The sequence below is a fragment of the Osmerus mordax genome, chromosome 5 (assembly GCF_038355195.1).
Source record: "Osmerus mordax isolate fOsmMor3 chromosome 5, fOsmMor3.pri, whole genome shotgun sequence".
NCBI lineage: Eukaryota > Metazoa > Chordata > Actinopteri > Osmeriformes > Osmeridae > Osmerus > Osmerus mordax.
The window spans coordinates 16,804,994-16,825,694 of record NC_090054.1 but is presented as its reverse complement, the minus strand read 5'-3'; the positions used below and the strand labels follow the sequence as shown (position 1 = coordinate 16,825,694).

The window sequence follows — 20,701 nt, the reverse complement described above, 5'->3', positions numbered from 1 at the left end:
GACTGGTTGTGAAAGTTGAAAGCCCCATACGTCATCAGGAACAGTGGGCCTCTTGTCTTGGAATGTGCTTTTGTAACCCTGCTGCTGGCGAATGTCCTTCTAAATCCATGCTACATCACACTAATCTTTCAATAAAGGGTCTTTCTTAGACAACTCATTCCCATTCACTTTTACTAGCACATGGAGGAGTAGTGGAGAACTTGTATAATAACAGCTTGCATTAATTCAAAATAAAACATTTTAATAAATACATTAATATAACCATAGATTAACATGAGCGCAATGTTGAGAGCAGTTTACCACATTTTGGCTTTCAGCTGGTATGCATTTGTCATTCAGTCCCTCGCTGCCAAGGATGGAGAAAAATTACCACCTGGAATATTTGTTTATGGTGGGCCATGGAAGTACCTTACCTTCTTAAATTTGGTAAGATCTTTCATTTAGTTTCAGAGGCTGAAATTGTTATTCTATTTTATTTAATATTAACAATTTATCTTGGCAGCCTAATGTGTTTTTCAGTTGGTTCAAACAATATATAAAACAAAAACAATAGATATCACAGACAAAAAATAAAAAACATAATTCCTCTTGTTAATCGACATTCAGATGTTGAGGATATTGGCACTGGTCATTAATGTCATTAATTCGAGTAATTATTTAAACTTTATATTCTGTAAACAAAATTTCAGATATTACAGATGGTGTTCTTTGGGTTAGCTACTATAAGTGACCTTCAGCCTGGAAAAAAGTCTGCTGCACGCAATGGTCTTACCAGATGTAAAGACCTCCTCTTCGCTGTCTTTGCCTTCCCTGTAGGCATGGTGAGCAAACACTATGACTTTTAAATGAAAATGATCAGAAAGATATCTTCAACACACAAATATATTTTTCTCTTTTTTCCACTGTACTCAGTTTGTAGTGCTTGTTTTCTGGGTGATCTTTGCCTATGACAGGCAGCTGGTCTACCCAGCCTCATTGGATGCTTTTTTCCCCCCCTGGATGAACCATGCTATGGTCAGTATCCCCTGACCATAATCCTCAGTGATTTCACATAAATGCAGTGCCTAGTGTACAGTATATCCCAGAAACTTGGAAAATCCACAGGAGGTGTTGCAAAACATCAACGTAACTACTTAAAAATTATGTTTTCAGCACTCATTTGTTCTGCCGATTCTTCTTGGAGAGATACTGGTACAACCCCACACATACCCAAAGACTAAAAATGGCTTAGCTGCATTGGGAATTGTGGGTGTGGCTTACTTGAGCTGGTAAGTAATCATCAGCATGTCGAACAACTGATAAACATTACAACTGGCCAGTTATTAAACTGAAGTTACACCTCTGTCCCCAAACTTGTTTTTCAGGGTGATATGGGTGTACTTGTCAGTTGGGATTTGGGTGTACCCTCTTCTTGGACTCTTTAGCACAACTGGTATTGCAGGTCTCTTCTTCTTCAACATGTGTGTAGTAACACTCTTCTATCTGCTGGGACAAACAGTGAACAGCAGAGTCTGGGGTAAGTGATGGCAGGACCAGCAATACAGTCAGACACAAAAAATAATATTATTATGAACCCACCCCCACTTATTTCACTTTCTTTCTTCTTCATAGGTAAATATAAGATGATGCTTAAGACAACATGAACATTTTCACCGTTCAATCTTTTTCATCTGAATTCAGACCTATGAATGGGATTGTGTAACCCCACAGTAACTAAGATTTCAGAGAGAAATATGATCAAGCATAACTTTGTTTGCTACTATTCATGTACTGTAATGTAACAACTATGTGTCACTAAATTGTGGGAAACAGTGATGGTCTGACACTCGACCAAAGGTATTTCACTACTAGAAATAAATCCAGAAGTCCTTGTTGATTTAAATTAATTTAATTACAGTATCCAAATCAATATCAGAATAAATGACAGGAATAGGGTTTGGTTATTTGTACAATTACATAATTATAACAAAGACAATAGAAATGTATAAGAAACAAAGTAAATGCAAACATGGGGAAAAGGCTTGTTCAGAGTTTGATGATCTTGGGTGTTTTGTCTTGGGAGGGTCCTTGTACAAAACCATTTGCTGAGAACTACTGTACACTGAATGCATTTTATCTCGATCTCAATCTTATAGTAATCATGTTAATTTATTTCTAAAGAAATGTACCATAATCTTCTGCATTTTGTATTATCTGTATCCTCATAGTAAAATATAATTAAATAAATACATTTTTAAAGATTTGACAGACCTGCAGTATACCACTAGTCCACAAGTGCCTCATTGCGCAATCACATAATGTTATATATTGTTATCATCATTGCTGAATAGTTGACGTGAAATCAGAAATATTACATATTTTGGGGATGATTTTTTATAAAGATTTCAACAAAAACAGATTTTTGTAGAGAACTCCATCTTGCAGAACCCTCGCTCAGGTAGAGGCCCCGCGCAGGTCTCTGTACCCCTTGAGATGGTGGAGGTAATTGGGATCTGCATCCACCAATCCAACTGACAAGATTTTGGCCAGCAAGTGAAAATCTTCATCACTCAAGTCTTTCTGCTAAAGAAAATATCCTACTGTCATTATCCAGTTCATACAAGCGCAATGTGAGCCACCACAATCTTTAAAAAGACAGAAAATCAACAACAACAAAACTCCACCTTTTTCTTGTTGGCCAGACTTTCAGGTGATTGAGGAAGACCACCTCTACCTTGACATTTCCCCACCAAGGCATTTTGCTGCTAAAAAACAAAGGTCGGGAGGTCTATCAGACTGTTCTGATGATCTACTTGTTGCCACGAATGGGCAAGTTTTAGGTCCCAAGTTTAAGGTAAACTTATGGACATATGTCGTGTTACATGGTAAAACGCTCAAGGACTTTTTTTCGGAAAGACACCCTCTATTGTTTTGTCATAAATGTTCATGTGTTTAGGATTATATTTAGTCCTAAACTTCCATTTATTGACAACTTAAACTATTTTGTTTATCTATAATATATTTCTAATTCATGACAACACAAAAACATAATGTTGATCAACAGTAAATTAATTAATAGTAGGGATTTGTACTCCAAACAATATTAAAATCTTTAAGTATGCTATATTAGAAGGTTTACTCACCTCTTTCAGGCCATTTGAAAAGCAGTAGATTATAAAGATTAGGCCAATGATAATCTGAAGACATACAAATACACAATTATACTGCTATAAAATGTATTTGTAAAAAACTGAATACAAGAATCTTAATAGATTACCTACAAAACTGATGAAACTAATAGGATCAAGTCTTAAGATGTCCCTGACACACATTAAGATTTGAACTGAAAAAGTATCTTCCCATGTATTTTGATTCCACACTAACTCTTCTGGATCAGGAAAGATTTTCTTACCCCAAACATGTACAACATAGGTCTCTTTCTGTGTTCTTCTCTTGTTCGTGTGTTCCTTTTTTGTATGTGGTAAAGTCTACTGAGGTATAGTTACTGACGCTGAACAGAACATGCAATACAGGTTTCTCAGGATAGGAGTGGTAACAAAAACTGCAACAATGCCAGTCACATGATCTTTTACTACTAAATAAAGATACAATCTGGGGTACGGTATGTCTGGTAACGCACCAAGGGACAATTTATTTATTTAAAATGTAATAGGGTATATATGAGGGTTTATGTTTGTTGGCCAAAATACCACATGCAGTAACAGTTCAAATAAGATCGATCATTATGACAGATTATGGTCATTACACCATAGAATTAATGTTTTCTTTATAGGATTTGGAATAGCCCACTAGGAAACTCAAGAAGAGCACGATCAAGCGTTCCAACATACCTGTAGGAAAAAACGTGAAACGTGACATTTATTATAAATAAACGGGGGAACTCCGCCCCGGTGAGCGTTCTCCATAGGGCTACACCGTATTAAAATCGAGGAACTCTAGTCTAGAAAATGACAGTAAATTCGTGTGTGTTCCTTTTAAGATGACCGTGCACGACTGTCTCTATTTTGGTGCAAGCAGTTGCCAGTTCCAACTCACAGTCAGTGTTCACAACAGCTAGAGTAGCTAACGTTAGCGTAAAAGCTTGCTAAAAGCGTCATCTAGCTCGTTAATGTGGATACATTTTCTGGAAAAATAACTGACGTAGGTTACCTTTTTACTGGCTTGCAGCAACAGGTAAGTTGAATCCATTTTGACACATGTTGTAGGAGGGCTAGCACTAGATCTCTTACTAGTACTAGCAGTGATGTAGCAGTAGCTAGTCATGCTACCTCAGTAGTTAAGTAGCTCAGGTCGCTAGCTAAGTATCTAGCTACCTAGCGTAGCCAATTGTATTTCTAGTTACCTGAGGTTGTAGCTAGTTAAAACTAGGCTCGTCTACATGACTGGACATAGCTAGCTTCTGATTGTAGCTACAGCTACTGAGTATTGTAGCTTGCTAGATAACGTAGATGGTTAGCATCGGTACTAGCTAGTTTTGGAACAAGGGAACACTACTGTAACTAGCTAATTAGCTATAAATACCAATTTGTCTGTCTGATGTGTATCTACTGACTGTCTGACAAGTAGCTAGCTAGCTGCTGACAGCTTAGTAGCTATATCTTGGCGAATAATACTTTCATCTTTACAGTAAGTAGTTAGCTACTAGCTAGGGTGATTAAGGATAGTTCTCAGTTACATGTATTCCGTATATTGTATCAGTTTAGCACATCGAACATGATAATTTTTGTTCAAACTAGGTCTATTATTGAGATTTCTGTATATTACAAGTACGTTATGACGCTGTTTTCTTTTAATACTATTTGCTGATGTCAGCATTCAGCCCATTACTGTTTTGGCTTGAGTTTTGACTCATATGCAACTTCTACAGGAACTGCAATCCTGGTGACCTGGCCAGGAGGGGGCAACTGCAATGTTGTGTTGGGGAAATGCTTCCTTTGGTCAGCTAGGTTTAGGAGGAATCGATGAGGAAATTGTGGTGGAGCCAAGAAGATGTGATTTTTTTCATGGAAAGCAGATTTGTGATGTAGGGTGTGGCAGAAGGCACACCACATTTCTGCTTGGTGATGGGACAGTGTACACCTGTGGCTGCAATGACCTAGGGCAGCTGGGACATGAAAAGTCTCGAAAGAAACCAGGTAATACCATACACATATTTGACACTGCTTACACTCTTATAAAGCTTCTGTGTTTGACAAAGAGTGCAGTAGGAATGACTTAAACACTTGTCTTTTTACTCCCATAGAGCAAGTTGTGTCGCTAGATGCACAAAACATTGTTGCAGTGTCATGTGGCGAGTCTCATACCCTTGCATTAAATGACAAAGGACAAATATTTGCATGGGGCTCGGGATCGGATGGACAACTGGGCCTTAACAACTTTGAGGAATGTGTCCGTGTGCCTAGGTAAGTTTAAAAACATTTGCATATATGCGAGATGGTGAGAGCACAACATGTATCAGCATGACAGACATTTTTTCTTCTTCTACCACTCTAATTGAAGCAGAAAAATAACTTCCCTTTGTTTTCTTACTTTGTCCTATAACATCAGAAACATCAAGAGTTTATCAGATGTACAAATTGCTCAGGTAGCTTGTGGATATAGACACTCCCATGCTTTGTCCAGAGGTAAGGAAGATAAATATGATGAATGCCTTTTTCATCAGTTCCTTCATGTTCCCAAAAATATTTTATTGCCAACTAAAAAATGTTTCTTTGCTCAGGCGGTCAAATTTACTCTTGGGGACAAAATCGATTTGGACAACTAGGACTGGGAATGGATGGTCAAGGCATTTCCAGTCCCCAAATCATCCAGTCTTTACAGGGAATTCCATTTGCTCAGATATCAGCAGGGGGTGCTCACAGCTTTGCCCTTACTCTCTCAGGAGCTGTTTTTGGTTGGGGTCGTAACAAGTTTGGTCAACTTGGTCTCAATGATAACAACGGTAAGGCAGACTAAGTAACAACCCATACGTCACCATTTATTCATCATCATTTCATAATTTCTTGAATGCCTTTGTGGTGCTGAATGTAATTGATTTACCACAGGGCCCAAAACTTTCTAACTACCAAAATGTGCTAAAACTGTCAGAAAGTAATCAACTACAGACACAGTATTTAGAGGAAACTGTCCCTTTAAGGACATACATTTATTTTAAAACTGTCAATTTTCAGATCGACATTTTCCAGCCCTTCTTAAGTCCCTTAGGTCACAGAGAGTCATTTATATCTGCTGTGGCGAGGACCACACAGCAGCACTAACCAAGGTAACTAAAGGTTTCATGTCGATGATGATGATTTCTGATTCTGCAACTGGCTACCACCATTCATGCTCTGCAACTATTTTAGTAAAGAAAATAAAGTTTCTTTGACATTGTTTGTAGGAAGGAGGCGTGTTTACATTTGGAGCAGGCGGGTATGGCCAGCTGGGACACAACACTACAAATCATGAGATCAACCCCAGGAAGGTGTTTGAGCTCATGGGAAATGTAGTCACACAGATAGCCTGTGGAAGGTAATTTCTTTATTTGTTTTAGGAACGTTTATTCAATTATATAAACTTGAGTAATGTTTATTTTTTGTATCCCTCTAAGGCAGCACACATTGGCTTTCATCCCTTCGTCTGGAAAGATAGATTCGTTTGGCCTTGGAGGAAATGGGCAGCTGGGTACACGTTCCTCATGCAATAGAAAGAGCCCTGCCACGGTAAAAGGCCCATGGGTGACCTACAATAGCCCAACACCTTCCGACACAGGTTTGATTTAGCATAGATTACCACAACATATTTCATTTACATCTACAATGTATATGAATGTGGTTATAAAGCATTAAGTAAAATGAACCCAACCCTTGTGTTGCAGACATTGAGCAGGATTGTTATGTGGTAAGGATCTATGCAGGAGGGGACCAGAGCTTTGCCCACTATAGCACTCTGAATGTAAGGATCACACCATGTGGTACACATAAAATCAGTATCTTTGTCAGCTCAGACCCACTACCAGGTGTTAGAATATTAATGTTGATATACAATAGATGCATGGTGCTATATAGAAAACTGTGTTGGGGTTCATAAAAAAACAACAACATGTTTGAGGACAACATTTAATTTTTATTGTAATTATTTGTAGGGCCCTAATAATGTAAAGACAGAGGACCCTCGCAGGCACATCTACACCTTGACTCCAGATCTCATCCAGAAGTGGCTGAGCCACACACAAGGAAGACTCCAACCAGAGATCTCCAAGTAGAGTTCTCCTTACATTAAATATGTTTATATTTGCATAAGAAGAAATTAAAGATTCTAATGTTGTCTATCTAACATTTCTTGCAGTGAAATCGACCTTGTTTTCTCCTCAGCAAGTTGCTTCAACGGGAGCTTCTTGGCTACAAGGTTAGGATCTTGTGTCAGTTGAAGGTTGATTATAAATAGTTTTAATGTCAAACTTCCAGTGTTTGGTGAGGAAAAGTAGTTTGCTGAGGAGTGCTTTGTACCAGTATTTCAGTATTTATTTTGTTCTCAAAGTTTTTAGCTTGATAAAATTATCCATTTGCATAACCATAATGAATGTGTGTTCTGTACAGCCATCCAGATCACTACTGCACAAACGGTAAATGTTCAGGGGTGGACATGAACTTGGCACGCCTCCTATTTCACAGAGTTGTTCAACATGATTACCCAGAAATAACTCAGCAGGTTAGTGTTTAAGACCATACAATACCAGCCTAACACATTACCTTTAACCTTTTACATTGTAATGGTTATGTCTCCCCTTGTCAGATTGCAGCCAGCCTGGAGAAAAATCTGATTCCCAAACTGAGTAACTGTCCTCCAGACATAGAAGCTCTGAGGCTCTACCTGACACTGCCAGAATGTCCTCTCTTCAGTGACCTTAACACATATGTGACCCTCGCAATCCCTTTTGCCAAAGCCCTCATCAGTCTTAAAGAGGCTCCTTTAAAGGTGCTAGGTGAGGTTAGACTCTAAATTCTTTCTATTGTCATTGGTGATAAATATAACATGAGATTACACATTAAAGAAGAAAATATATCCCTTTAAAGTTTTGTTGGCAAAGAATAAAATCATAAACAAAAGACTCAAACTCAAAATCTGGATTTTCTAAACAAACAGACCATTAGCTGCACCTGTGGCCAATTTGGACACCTCAAAATTTTTTGTTGACTAATGATAACTAAAACCAGTGACTAAGTGACTAAAGAATCCTAACAACTGTACAGTCATGGCCATAAGTTTTGGCAATGACAAATGTTGTGTTTTGCAAAGTTTGCTACTTCAGTATTTGAGGAAAATGTTTTCACATGTTTCTATAGAATACTGGAATACAATATTCAATATATGCAAATAGTCCCCTCTTTTACAGCAGGCTATCTCCTCTTAAAATCCAATCAGAATGATAGTGATTTCACCTGGCTAGAACCAGTTCACACTTCCCCCGTGCTGATGATATGACTTACCGAAATTATATTAGCAGTCATTTTATTCCAACCCAGCAACCTTTGCAAACACAAAATGTATATATGTATGTATGTGCACCCAATACTTTTGGCCACGGCTGTATAAAATAGCTTGCAGTTTAGACATTACACATAATGAGACATTATTCATTGTACAAAAAATATCAAAATTCTCATTTATTTTGAATTATTTCTTTTTTGCTGCCTTTTATATATGTCTGTTCTGGTCCAGGTAATTGGTGGTCCAAGTTTGAGTCTCCAGACTTCCAGAGGCTAGTGGAACTGTACAAAGATGTGGTGGTGTACCTTCTCAGAATGCACAAGGTTGGGATCCCACACTCAGAGCAGAGGGTCCTCACCTGCTTTCTGGACACATCCCTCAAACTCCTAGAGGTCCTTCATGCTGTGAGTATCTAGACCAATCAAATGTCTCCAGTGCTCCTGAATACATTATGTATTGTGTCAGCTATCATCAGAAAATATTTTTGTACAGATATTTTTGTATTTTCTACTCTAGCAGAACCTATGTACAGATTTAAGCAGTTTTTCATTTGTATTGTAGGTAAATGAGAAGGCTGGCCATATCATACAATATGACAAGTTCTACATTCATGAGTTGGATGACCTTATAGACATCAGAAACGACTACATCACATGGGTGCAGCAGCATATGTATTCTGTGGTGAGCGGTCTTGCATAGTTGGTTGTAAATTCTTTGGAATGCAAGCGATAATGATCCACAGGAAGGGTAAAGGTTCTACAATCTTTCCATACAGACCTTTTTTAATCATTAAATTAAATGTTGTTTTGGTGTATACATTGATAATGCTATGACATCTAAATGATTCTGTCTACTAAATGTTTGCTTCCCCGTCTTCAGGCTCAGGATAGTGCTGTCACCCTGTGCAGGTACCCGTTTGTGTTTGATGCCCAGGCAAAGACCACCCTGCTTCAGACTGACGCTGTTATACAAATGCAGGTAAAGACTATGAATAAAAAGTAGAATCCATGCGTATTTAAAAGTCACTTATGTATCATCTGTTTCTTTCTATTCTTTTGGTGTGTTACTAGATGGCAGTAGACCAGGCTCAGCGACAGAACTTCAGCTCCATGTTTCTGCCGGTGGTGGAATCTGTCAACCCGTGCCTCATCCTTATCGTACGCCGGGAGAACATTGTTGGAGACACTATGGAGGTCCTGAGGAAGTCCAAAAATGTTGACTACAAGAAACCCCTTAAGGTTTGCTAGTTTTGCTTTTGTCGTCACATCCCAAAACTAAACAATCATAAGAGAGCTCTCAGTTGAAGCTAAAGAATGGTATTTTGTGCTTTTCTTAGGTGATCTTTGTTGGAGAGGAGGCAGTTGATGCTGGTGGTGTGCGGAAAGAGTTCTTCCTTATGATCATGAGGGAGCTTCTGGACCCCAAGTACGGAATGTTCAGATACTATGAGGAGTCCCGTTTGATTTGGTTCGCAAACAAGGTATGTACATATTCACTTTTGTCCAATGTTGACAGGATTCCAAGTATAGTGAAAGCATGATTGAAAGTATTTATTGTGTGCTTAATTGAAAGGGTGTTTCTAATTCTCATCCATGCACTGATGATGCTTTCAGACCTTTGAGGACATTGACTTGTTCCACCTCATCGGTGTCATCTGTGGGTTGGCCATATACAACCTCACAATTGTGGAGCTCCACTTTCCAGTGGCCCTTTATAAGAAGCTCTTAAAGAGGAACCCAACTTTGGATGATCTTAAAGAGCTAATGCCAGATGTAGGAAGGTTAGCCCCAACGTCAATATGTAGTTTTGCTCCACAACTAAGTGAACCCACCACAAATAAGAGTGATCATACAGTAGAGTGCATTGTTTACTTTCTAAATATGATGCCTTCTCTCCTGGAAATTAGGAGTCTACAACAGTTGCTGGACTACTCAGAGGATGATGTGGAAGACACATTCTGCTTGAATTTCACTGTGAGTGTATCATTAACGAAGAATCACTTTAGTAGAAATGAGGTGTTGGGATTTGTTGATGGTACACCTTTGTTTGTAACTTGATTCAGGTTACTGAGGAAAACTTTGGTGCCACTGAGGTGTTGGAACTCATTCCAAATGGCATAGATATCTGTGTGAACAACACAAACAGGTATGTTTACACCTCTTAATACATGTGTATTTTTTATACATCTATGCAGATATGAATGGGGGCTGTAATGACTTACCATAAATAAATAGATGGACAAGACCATAGATATATTGAAATACCCCCCCCAGGCTACTTATTTGTCATGGTCCCTTTCTCGTGACTGTGTTCATATTAAAGAAATGTTTCTCCTCAGGCCGGAGTTTGTGAATGCATACGTGGACTACATCTTTAACCGGTCTGTGGCTTCACTTTTCGAGTCATTCTTTGCGGGGTTCCACAAAGTGTGTGGAGGGAAGGTTCTAGAGTTGTTCCAGCCTAATGAACTGCAGGCCATGGTCATTGGTAACACCAACTACGACTGGAAAGAACTTGAAAAGGTGTCAACAAATATTGTGAATATTACTCTGAATTTATCTTAAGTTTTACAGCCTTTTGTAAGATGGCATGCTAACAAAGACTACAAACCCGAGTTAGGGTTTGTATTAATACGGATTCATGTCTCCCTTGTTCTGTAGAGCACAGAGTATAAGGGAGAGTACTGGGCTGAGCACCCTACCATCAAGTTCTTCTGGGAGGTGTTCCATGACCTTCCTTTGGAAAAGAAAAAGCAGTTTCTCTGTAAGTACTGTAGTACAGTACCTTCATGTGGACGCTATTAGTTATTTTAAGATCTGACTTAATTGTAACTCATTTGAATTGTCTTCAGTGTTTCTCACAGGAAGTGATCGCATCCCAATCCTTGGCATGAAAAGTTTGAAGCTTGTGATTCAGCCCACGGGAGGAGGGGAGCAATACCTGCCAGTGGCACACACCTGCTTCAACCTGCTAGACCTTCCCAAGTACAGCCGACGGGAGACACTATCTGAAAAGCTTCTCCAGGCTATAGATCACAATCAAGGTTTCAACCTCGCCTAATGGCACAAAGAAAATGCCTGTAGCTCTTCCCACTGACTTATTGTGGTGATCACATGCACATTTGTCGTTGCTGACTGATCTTAAACCGTTTTGAGACAGTAGCAGTCCCAAGAGGTGTGTAAAGGAACAAACCTACAGTAACAGTGCTGTACTGATGCAGATTTTCATTTGAAGACGTCTTGGGTTTGATATCCAAGTTCTTTTCACACCATCACAGTATTTAACAGAGCTTGTCCCAAGATCAACCAACAACAATCACATTATTTTATATTTATACTTGTATTCATGTTTGAATATAAACTAGTGTAAATAAGCCAAAGCACTGGTTGATACTTTAAACCTCTGAGCTCAGATGATGAAAGCTAGTGTTCTTCATGATCAACATCAGTCTGTATTTCTTAATGAAAATACAATATGAATATGTATGAGAGTTGACTTAGATGTTGAGTGATTTTACTTGGCTGTAAGCCTTAAACTAGCCACAAATAAACCTTAATTACAGCTATGCACTATTGTGCCATAGTGTAGTGGTAACATTTATTTTCATAGCAGACTTAATTTGTATGTGTTCTCATGACTAACAATTGCCAGACCACTCAGGTAAATAGTGTTTTAATTACATAATGTTCATCAATGAACACACAATCTTTGGGGTGTAGTACATGAAGCAGTTTTGCCTGGTCCAGTGACAGCCAGCTTGGTCTCAGTGGGGCAACTCGTGGTGAATCAGCTGGTAGTGGGACCCACAGGAGGGACAGCGCTGGGCATTGCCTTCGTGAAGCCAGAACCACACTATAGCGGTGTTGTCTTCTTCACCTGTTGATCAAGAGGTAATCATTTATGTAATCTTACTGTCAGACTTATTGTGAAATATCTACTTTGATATGGAATCCTTTCTCAAACTTGGTGTTTAAATGTCTGAGAACTATAGTATAATTCTATACTAATATCCATAGACATGTCAAGTCTAAAACGGTAAATGCTATATAATGCTACTTGTCAGTGACACTTACATAAGCAGCCAACCATCCTTTTGTTGCCAATGCTTGGAACAATATGAGGGTCTTCTTTAGTTCCAGCATACACTTTAGGTTTTAGGATGCTGTATGGATCCTGCGTTTTGACACATTTTGGAATTAAGTTGCAAAGCCTTTCTATTAATTGGGAAAAGCAAACAACTCAACATACATTTTGTAAAAACTTGTTACTACAGCATAAACACAGTACTATATAAATCCATTACATTATCAAACTACATTATTTGTTTAGCATGATTCGTTTTATTACATTTCCTTTTTTTAGTGCCTGTAAGGCACGTCTCTCCAGACCAGTAGCCTGCTCCTCATCGGTTGGAATCCCTGAAAAGACATGACACTGTGATTTTACAAATCTTCTTGGTAATTACGCATTTCAAACCATATTATGCACTTTACATTGTGTCTTGGCAAAACTCCCGAGTCAAGTACAGTGTTGTTATGACAAGCTGCACGTATACTCATGCCCTCTGTTGAGAACCTTTGGCACAAGCGAACATGCGAAGTGCCAAAAGAGGTGGGTCTATTGAACGGGCCTTCAACGAATTAAAATCCAAATGACCTTGATTAGGCGTATTTAACTACAAATATATATATATATATATTATTTAACTAGGCTACTAACAGAGCAGTTGTTGGGGACCGCGACAATAGACTACTTTGTCGCAAAATGTACAATTACAGATATTCTCAGTGTTGTGTGTAAGTTAGTGACAGATTTAAGATAGCCTAACAAAATGTTCCCAATCAACTTTTAATACCCACTCACCTTTCAGAGTGCCCATGGTGCGTGGCAGTGATCTGGCCACAACATTGTATCTTGTTAGTTGCAATGTTGCGGTACGAAGAAATAATCGGCCTGCCATTATGAATTCACTTTCGCCTACTGCTTGTGTCCTGATACAACCTGCTGGCCTTAAATTACCCAGTCTATATTTTGTTTGCGAACTGACTGACGTATCAAATGGTCCACTCGCTACTTACAAGACGGATATATTGACCAATGAAATGGCAGTGGCGAAAGATTTGTCCGCACTTTACGTCGCATCTGGAATTAAAACAAAAATAAATTCGAGGATGCCTTACTAAGGAAATAGAAAGCACTATCAAGAGCATATCATATTACATTTATAACATTATTGACAAAACATTCAAAGCAATATGCACACACCGAATACAAAATACTGAACAAATAATACAGCATGGCACATATTCATGAAAACCACATTATATCCCTGGGTCAAATATATTTCAGTTTTAGATAATACTTATTTTCTTTATAAACATAGCTACAACAACCAATTAGCCTATTGTGTAATTAAAAGGCCATAGTACTGAACATAGTTACACAGTATACAGATTTAAAACCATGATATTATGTGATGATAACCCTATTTACCATACAAAAATAAATACAGTGCAGTCTGTCCAGGCTATGCACTTCCATGGTCAGCATCTGTATCTAGGACACCACAAATCAAGAATTGAATAGACACAATTACATTTAATCTTCAACTCTGGCTATGAGAGTGTAACATTTGTTGTCATTGTTAGATTTCATAATTTCTGAACTTCTGTAGAAGACTGGAAGGTGAATCAGCAGCCCAGCGGAAACGGCGATGGCAGCAATCACCTAAATATTAGAGATATTTGTGTTACAGGTACAATAACTGTTCTATACATTTCCAGAATAATTCAAAAGTAAATTTATTTTCACTATTTTGTCTATACTCACTTTGGGATGGCAAGGCACCAGGTGAGGGTATATCTGATGATACAAAGTGTGTGTCTGCCTCTTCAGAAGAAACAGGGAATGTTGACTTAGAGTCCTCTAACATTGGTTCCTTTTTGGACCTAACAGCCCAATGCATTGACTGAAAACAGTTATCAAAAACATACTATTAATCAATAAAGTATTTTTAGAGCATCACTGAATTTATTTTTAAATTCACCATATTTCTTTGTAAGGGGCCTCTGTATGCAGTTTCCTACCGTTTTTACAGAGTCTTTCAGAGATTGCCAGTCATGGAACGATATAGTAACTCCACTTCTGCTCCACAAGTCATACATTTTTCTGCTGCTCTCATTACACAAAATCTCTTTGGCTTCCCTCAGCTTCTGAAAATCTTCAACTAAAATGAAGTGACACCAAGTTGTTTATTAATGCTTGAAGAACTGTATTTACGTTGACACACAAAAATACAGGTCATACTAGCAGGATCTAGTAATAACGGATTATCCACAAACTCACTCAAAATGGCACAGACAGGACAAGATCAAACAAAACCATACACACAAATTATTAGTTAGGCCTGCCTACCTGCTCTTGGGTTATCAGGGTGCTTGTCTGGATGACATGTCAAGGCTCTGACCCTGTATTCATTGACTATCTGTTCCATCTGAAAGACAAAACATTTTTTATTTAAAAGTGTCAGCCATGCTAAGGACCGACTATAGCTGCATAACTAGCTATCAGTTCGTCTAGTTTACAGTGCCAGCAATTTTCGCTAGCTAGCCAAACAGATCAACAGGTCTGCTAGCTAAAAGCAAACAGGCAAGCAATTCTTACCGACGATAATTCATCACACCCTAATAACCCGTAATAATCCTCTAGGTTATCGGGCTTGCTATTCAAAATGTTATCCATTTCAGAAATATGGGTCCAAATGAATCCGTCTAGATTCACAAAGTACGTAGCTGGAAACTCGGCTGGTCTTTCTGATTGGGCTGTATTTTCATCTTTTGACCAATTGAATAGAAAAAATGGAAAAGCTCCGCCTTTTTCCTCCCAGCAGAATCTATAATTGAGATATCGACTATATCTACTCGTTTATGTGTAAAGCTGTCACAATTCACATTTTAGAATGCTAGTTGTGCCTGCAATACACATACTCAAGAGTTTTGCAAAAAAATACACAAAATGAGAATTTTCACCACATGACATTATATTGTTATGGTTGACGTCATCTGCGTACATGAGCGAGACTCGGGCAGTGAGCACAAGTCGAAAAAGACAAGTGAATTCCCGGGGTGCCCCGCGGTGCACTTGGTTGCCATTGCATTTCAGGAGTTAGGACAGGTTGGTGTCCGCTTTTGTTTAGTTACTGATTAGAAGTATGGACGGGTAGGCTAACATCAGCAAGTTAATACCTTTAATTCTTTAGTATCAGAGATTTCCACTTCAAATGATAAGTAGCCTATTTTATTGCAATCATTATTGAAAGTCCGTGGCCATATATATTAACAGTAATTAGTATAATGCTACCTGAAGTGATGTTATTTGTTACTTGGATTCAATCTTCCCATGGGATCAATTACAATGTACCACCAACACACATGTATCTCTGATTTTACTTAGCCGCCCACACGTGCCGGTTTTGTCAAGCATGTGATTAACTCGAGCCCTTTTGATACAAAACGAATGACTTTACTCATGGCGAGCGAATCACATGCGCCATTTAAATCACCCAGCTGTCGACCACGGAAGAATTTTTCACCACGGTCCACAGCGGCTTTATGAGCTGAAGATGGCGGACGGGGAGAATATTCTTGTTGGAGCCTGTTCTAGCACTCCTGATATGGACGAACCAGTCTCTAAAAGACAGAAAATAAGCATGGCAATTGAATGTGGGCTGAAAATCGTTCAGACGGAACAAGTGATTTGCGGAGCAGAGGCTGGTGAGCGTTGGGCGGAGGTGGCTCTTGCGCGGCCAGAGGAGAGGGGGGTTGAGCCGGTGATGGCGGTAGAGCAGGCCCCAGCAGCATTACTAGGCGCAGACAATGGGCAAATGGTACTGGAGCCTCGCGGAAGAGTCGTAAAAGTGGACAAAACAACTGTAGATGGACTAGCTGAGGAGCAAGCAGGCAAGTCCAGGTTTTTGACTTACTTATTTGTGCAAGTTACGTTAGCATTAATTGAGCTAGCATGTAGCACTAACTAAATTGATGTAATGTTAGTTAAGGTGTGTTAGTTAAACGCATGTATGTTGACTGAAGTTAGAGAAACTGGAATTTGGCTAAAGTTTCATCTTAAACCAGTTTCCCCTTCTTCTCTCCTGCACTCATTTAACGGCATATTTTCCGGTTACGTTATTGCCGGTGTACTAATAGCTTGTCTAGATGTAGGCTAGCAAACAAGCTTCCTGGGACAGAACATCTTGCCACATTTTCTACTTTAAGCACACATTGAACTAGTTAGACGGATATGATCTATTTTACGCCTATCCACCATTGCATTTGTCACTGTTTCAATAACGAATATCTTTATTCGGGGAGCAGAATCTCTTGGTCGAGACGGGGCTCTTTCTCCCAACGGGCTTGCCACCTCCGACTGTGCCAACGAGGATGATGACAGGTCCTCCCATGCAAGCTCCAGTGATTGGACCCCGCAACCTCAAATAGGTAGACGTCTGTTAAGTAGACTACCAAATATGACTTGAAACATTAATTTCCTTGCAGTAAATGGTTCATATCAAGCTCATGGATAATTATGGTTTGAGTGAAAAATGTGTATGTGATGGTGTTTTCATCAGGGTCCTACAGTTTTATTCAGCAACACATCATGAGAGAGACTGATCCAAGAACTATTCTCAAAGACCTGCTTCCTGAGACCGTGCTTCCTCCCGACTTGGATGACATGACTCTATGGCAAATCATCATCAACATCTCAGAACCTCCTAAAAGAAAGAAGCGCAAAGATATTAACACACTGGAGGACGTGGTCAGGTTACTTCATGAAAGCAAAAAGATCCTAGTGCTTACTGGAGCTGGGGTAGGTAGTCTAATCTTGTCTCATGTTTTTTTGGTGTATGCTATGATGTTGAGGTTTATTATTTGTTTTGTTTTGTCTCAGGTGTCTGTTTCATGTGGTATACCAGACTTCCGGTCGAGGGATGGTATCTATGCAAGACTTGCCGTGGACTTCCCTGATCTTCCAGACCCTCAAGCAATGTTTGATATAGAGTACTTCAGAAGAGACCCAAGACCTTTCTTTAAGTTTGCCAAGGTTTGCGGACTTGACGTCGACACATTAAATGTGTAACCAGTAAAGAATACATTTACTTCTATACTGGTTAATTTGAGATTATTAAAATTTGGGTTGGAATACTGTGTTTTGCAGGAGATCTACCCTGGACAGTTCCAGCCATCACCCTGTCACAAGTTTATATCTATGCTGGATAAGCAGGGGAAGCTTCTACGAAACTATACTCAGAACATTGACACCCTGGAACAAGTGGCTGGCGTTCAAAGAATTATTCAGTGTCATGGTTAGTTATGTGGCCTTAAATTGTTTTACTTTAGTAATGTTCTATGGACCATCTTTTTGACCCCCCCCCAACTGTTTTCAGGGTCTTTTGCAACAGCATCCTGTCTAGTTTGTAAACACAAAGTTGATTGTGAGGCTGTAAGAGAAGACATCTTTAATCAGGTACTGGCCCAATAAATATTTCTGAAGAAATGCATATATTCTGTGTGGTGGTATTCATCACACTAAATCATCATTGATTGTTGAAATCTGTCTTCCAGGTTGTCCCTCACTGTCCACGGTGTCCTGACATCCCTCTGGCAATCATGAAACCTGATATTGTCTTCTTTGGAGAGAATCTTCCAGAGTTCTTTCACAGAGCAATGAAGCAAGACAAAGATGAAGTAGACCTCCTTATTGTGATAGGGTCCTCACTTAAAGTGCGACCAGTTGCACTCATCCCAAGTAAGTATTATTATTATTATTATTATTAACCTTATTTAGTAAGGTTTGGAGAAATTATTTTGATTTTATTTGTGGCAATTAAATTCATGAAAGAAGTTAATGTAGAACATTTTAATCAAACAAACTGAAACTTAACATCAACCAAGAAATAAGAAATACATATTTCTCTTACCTTTTAGTGCTCTTTATCTATCTTTTGGTGCTCAAAGGGCCCAAATATACAGTTGACAATATAGCTGTCTCTTTCCAGAAAGCATGACTTGGTTACTCAAGATGATCCACAACCTTGTTGTGAGCAGTTTCATGTAGGAAGTTGGGTAGAAAGAAATGTGTTCCTACATGAAACAGTTTTTGATGTGAACTGTACATCTAAGGATTTATTAAAGTCTGAGTTTAAAAAGTTTATTTTCCTGTATTTAAAACCATGCACTCCTTGTTTCTGTCTCCATTCAGACTCTATTCCTCATGAAGTGCCTCAAATCCTGATCAATAGGGAGCAGCTGCCTCACCTCAACTTCGATGTGGAGCTTCTTGGCGACTGTGATGTCATCATCAATGAGCTCTGTCACCGACTAGCAGGAGACTTTGAACAACTGTGCTACAACACCTTAAGACTCAATGAGATTACAGAGAAACCCCCTCGATTACCCACCTCCACAGAGCAACCACTTTGTGAGGCCTTGCCTTCTACACACAGTGAGCAGATAGAGGAACAGAAGCAACAAAATACAGAAGTCAAGTCCTCAGAAGACAGTGGAACACAGAGTGGCAAAGATGTTCTTGAACTATCACCAGGAGTATCACCAGGACCCTGTCCGAAAGCCCAGAGTCTTAAGGATGACACGCTAGGCAGGTCAGAGTCACAGACAGTAGATCCACAACCAGAAGAAGTGGAACAACAAGAGGGACTAAATGACCAAAACCTTAATCGTGAAATTCACAGACGATGCTGGATGAGTCGAGTCAGTCGCAGTCCAATCAGCAAGCGCCTTGAGAGTAAGATTTTCTTAGTAATATTAAAAACTTGTAACCTTTAGCAATGTTGTTTTAAAACTGAAAGATAAAATATAAGGCTGTTATAGTTACCATCTTGTTCCCATTAGACTTAATACATCTTCAGTACATTTTCATTCTCCTTTTAATCAAATAAAATATAGAAAATTTGAGAAAGAAATTTAAGCCAAATTGTTAATTGATGTTCAACCCCAAATTATTGTCTTTTTCCTTTCAGAAAGTCAATATTTATTTCAAGCACCAAATCACTACATCTTCCACGGGGCTGAAGTGTGCTCAGACTCTGAAGATGAGACATCTAGTTCCTGTGGAAGTGATAGTGAGGATTCCTGCTGCAGTGCTGATGGGATGGAGGATGAGGATGAGGAGGATGAGGAAGAGGATGAGGACAGTGAGGCTGAGGAGCCAAGTATGCCAGCAGTGGAGGGAGAGGGCTGCCACAGAGACACACAGCCACACAAGCAAGCCAATAAGGACACTTTAAGTGTGCAGACAAACAGTACAGCTGAAAACATTAAGAGCACCACAAACCTTTAAAATGGAAATACCATGTCCACAAAGCACTAATTGTCTTTTTATATGTTTTGTATGCTTTTTGAACCCCCATCCCTCCTTTTCATTTTTCATAAAGATGAAATTGAGTGACAACACTCCCCATGGGCAGAAAGTAATTGCTTGGATAAATTCCGTTCTTGTTGTCTCCTGATGGTTTGATTGGTGAAGGTCCTTGTTTTACCAGGAAATGAGCTCAAGTTCAACTCAATGAGCCTGGCCAATTCATGTTAAGAACGGCAACCAAAACCAAAGAACACCATCGATACAGAAAGAACATTATTCTCTTAAATAATCTGACTGTCTTTCAGTCACTTAAACACATAATTGTAAAGAATATATTTAACCGTGGCATTGTTTTCTTTATGACATTGGCAGCTACTTTTTACAGTAATGTCTTGTTTTTTTATACTTTGTAACCTGTGGGACATATTCACTGAGGAGTAAGTGAGGGTTTTCTAAATCAAAATAAGCCTTAGAACTATACTGATGAATTTATTGTTTAAGAAATGGCACTTTTTTCTTTTCACACCCCTAGACTGCATGGCAGAGTTTTAGTTGTCTTTAACTTTCAAGCGAGCTGGGTGTGACTGATCTAAGATTATTTACCATCCACCATATTGAGAGGAGCTTTCAGGCCCTAGTATCTTAAGCGTAAAAAATTTAGAACTCATCTCTGTGTTTTAGGGTGAGATAAACTTAGTGTTTTAATCATTTACATCAGAACACATTTAAATTACATTTAATTGAAATATTATAAGTGATCTTTGTCTGTGTTGTAATGGAATTAGAGACGACTACTTTCTGGTGTGTGTGTGTGTCTCAAAGTCTATTTGTAAGTAAAATTAAGTAATTGCAACAC

At 38.9% G+C, this 20,701-nt stretch overlaps 5 protein-coding genes and 1 long non-coding RNA gene across 6 annotated transcripts; 3 read left to right on the top strand and 3 right to left on the bottom strand.

Moving 5' to 3' along the window:
* Positions 1–255: 255 nt before the first annotated feature.
* On the top strand, positions 256–1,663 carry LOC136943015 (androgen-dependent TFPI-regulating protein). The gene is made up of 5 exons (XM_067236140.1): positions 256–426; positions 690–821; positions 913–1,014; positions 1,153–1,268; positions 1,365–1,663. The coding sequence occupies exons 1-5, from the start codon at positions 274–276 to the stop codon at positions 1,522–1,524; spliced, it is 663 nt and encodes a 220-aa protein (XP_067092241.1). The 5' UTR covers positions 256–273; the 3' UTR covers positions 1,525–1,663.
* Positions 1,664–1,874: 211 nt separating this feature from the next.
* LOC136942788 (uncharacterized) lies at positions 1,875–3,491 on the bottom strand. The gene is made up of 4 exons (XR_010876637.1): positions 3,392–3,491; positions 3,123–3,176; positions 2,664–2,744; positions 1,875–2,562 (listed from the first exon to the last, which is right to left on the bottom strand). It is a non-coding gene; the product is annotated as an uncharacterized lncRNA (long non-coding RNA).
* Positions 3,492–4,047: 556 nt separating this feature from the next.
* herc4 (HECT and RLD domain containing E3 ubiquitin protein ligase 4) lies at positions 4,048–12,036 on the top strand. Its single transcript, XM_067235758.1, has 24 exons — positions 4,048–4,173; positions 4,868–5,135; positions 5,243–5,402; positions 5,548–5,624; positions 5,720–5,941; positions 6,171–6,262; positions 6,380–6,510; positions 6,590–6,750; positions 6,857–6,933; positions 7,124–7,239; positions 7,327–7,386; positions 7,578–7,689; positions 7,774–7,963; positions 8,701–8,873; positions 9,031–9,150; positions 9,349–9,447; positions 9,540–9,707; positions 9,806–9,949; positions 10,083–10,249; positions 10,376–10,442; positions 10,532–10,614; positions 10,808–10,991; positions 11,130–11,232; positions 11,321–12,036. The coding sequence occupies exons 2-24, from the start codon at positions 4,910–4,912 to the stop codon at positions 11,527–11,529; spliced, it is 3,141 nt and encodes a 1,046-aa protein (XP_067091859.1). The 5' UTR covers positions 4,048–4,173; positions 4,868–4,909; the 3' UTR covers positions 11,530–12,036.
* Positions 12,037–12,125: 89 nt separating this feature from the next.
* cox5b2 (cytochrome c oxidase subunit 5B2) lies at positions 12,126–13,490 on the bottom strand. The gene is made up of 4 exons (XM_067235760.1): positions 13,333–13,490; positions 12,817–12,887; positions 12,543–12,642; positions 12,126–12,345 (listed from the first exon to the last, which is right to left on the bottom strand). The coding sequence occupies exons 1-4, from the start codon at positions 13,427–13,429 to the stop codon at positions 12,233–12,235; spliced, it is 381 nt and encodes a 126-aa protein (XP_067091861.1). The 5' UTR covers positions 13,430–13,490; the 3' UTR covers positions 12,126–12,232.
* A 186-nt stretch (positions 13,491–13,676) lies between these two features.
* Positions 13,677–15,293, bottom strand: dnajc12 (DnaJ (Hsp40) homolog, subfamily C, member 12). The gene is made up of 5 exons (XM_067235759.1): positions 15,133–15,293; positions 14,884–14,962; positions 14,556–14,695; positions 14,299–14,437; positions 13,677–14,196 (listed from the first exon to the last, which is right to left on the bottom strand). Exons 1-5 carry the CDS (start codon positions 15,208–15,210, stop codon positions 14,114–14,116), a joined length of 519 nt encoding a protein of 172 aa, XP_067091860.1. The 5' UTR covers positions 15,211–15,293; the 3' UTR covers positions 13,677–14,113.
* Positions 15,294–16,012: 719 nt separating this feature from the next.
* Positions 16,013–20,691, top strand: sirt1 (sirtuin 1). The gene is made up of 9 exons (XM_067236975.1): positions 16,013–16,427; positions 16,842–16,964; positions 17,096–17,334; positions 17,416–17,568; positions 17,683–17,830; positions 17,912–17,991; positions 18,090–18,273; positions 18,727–19,269; positions 19,505–20,691. Exons 1-9 carry the CDS (start codon positions 16,013–16,015, stop codon positions 19,822–19,824), a joined length of 2,205 nt encoding a protein of 734 aa, XP_067093076.1. The 3' UTR covers positions 19,825–20,691.
* Positions 20,692–20,701: the final 10 nt, after the last annotated feature.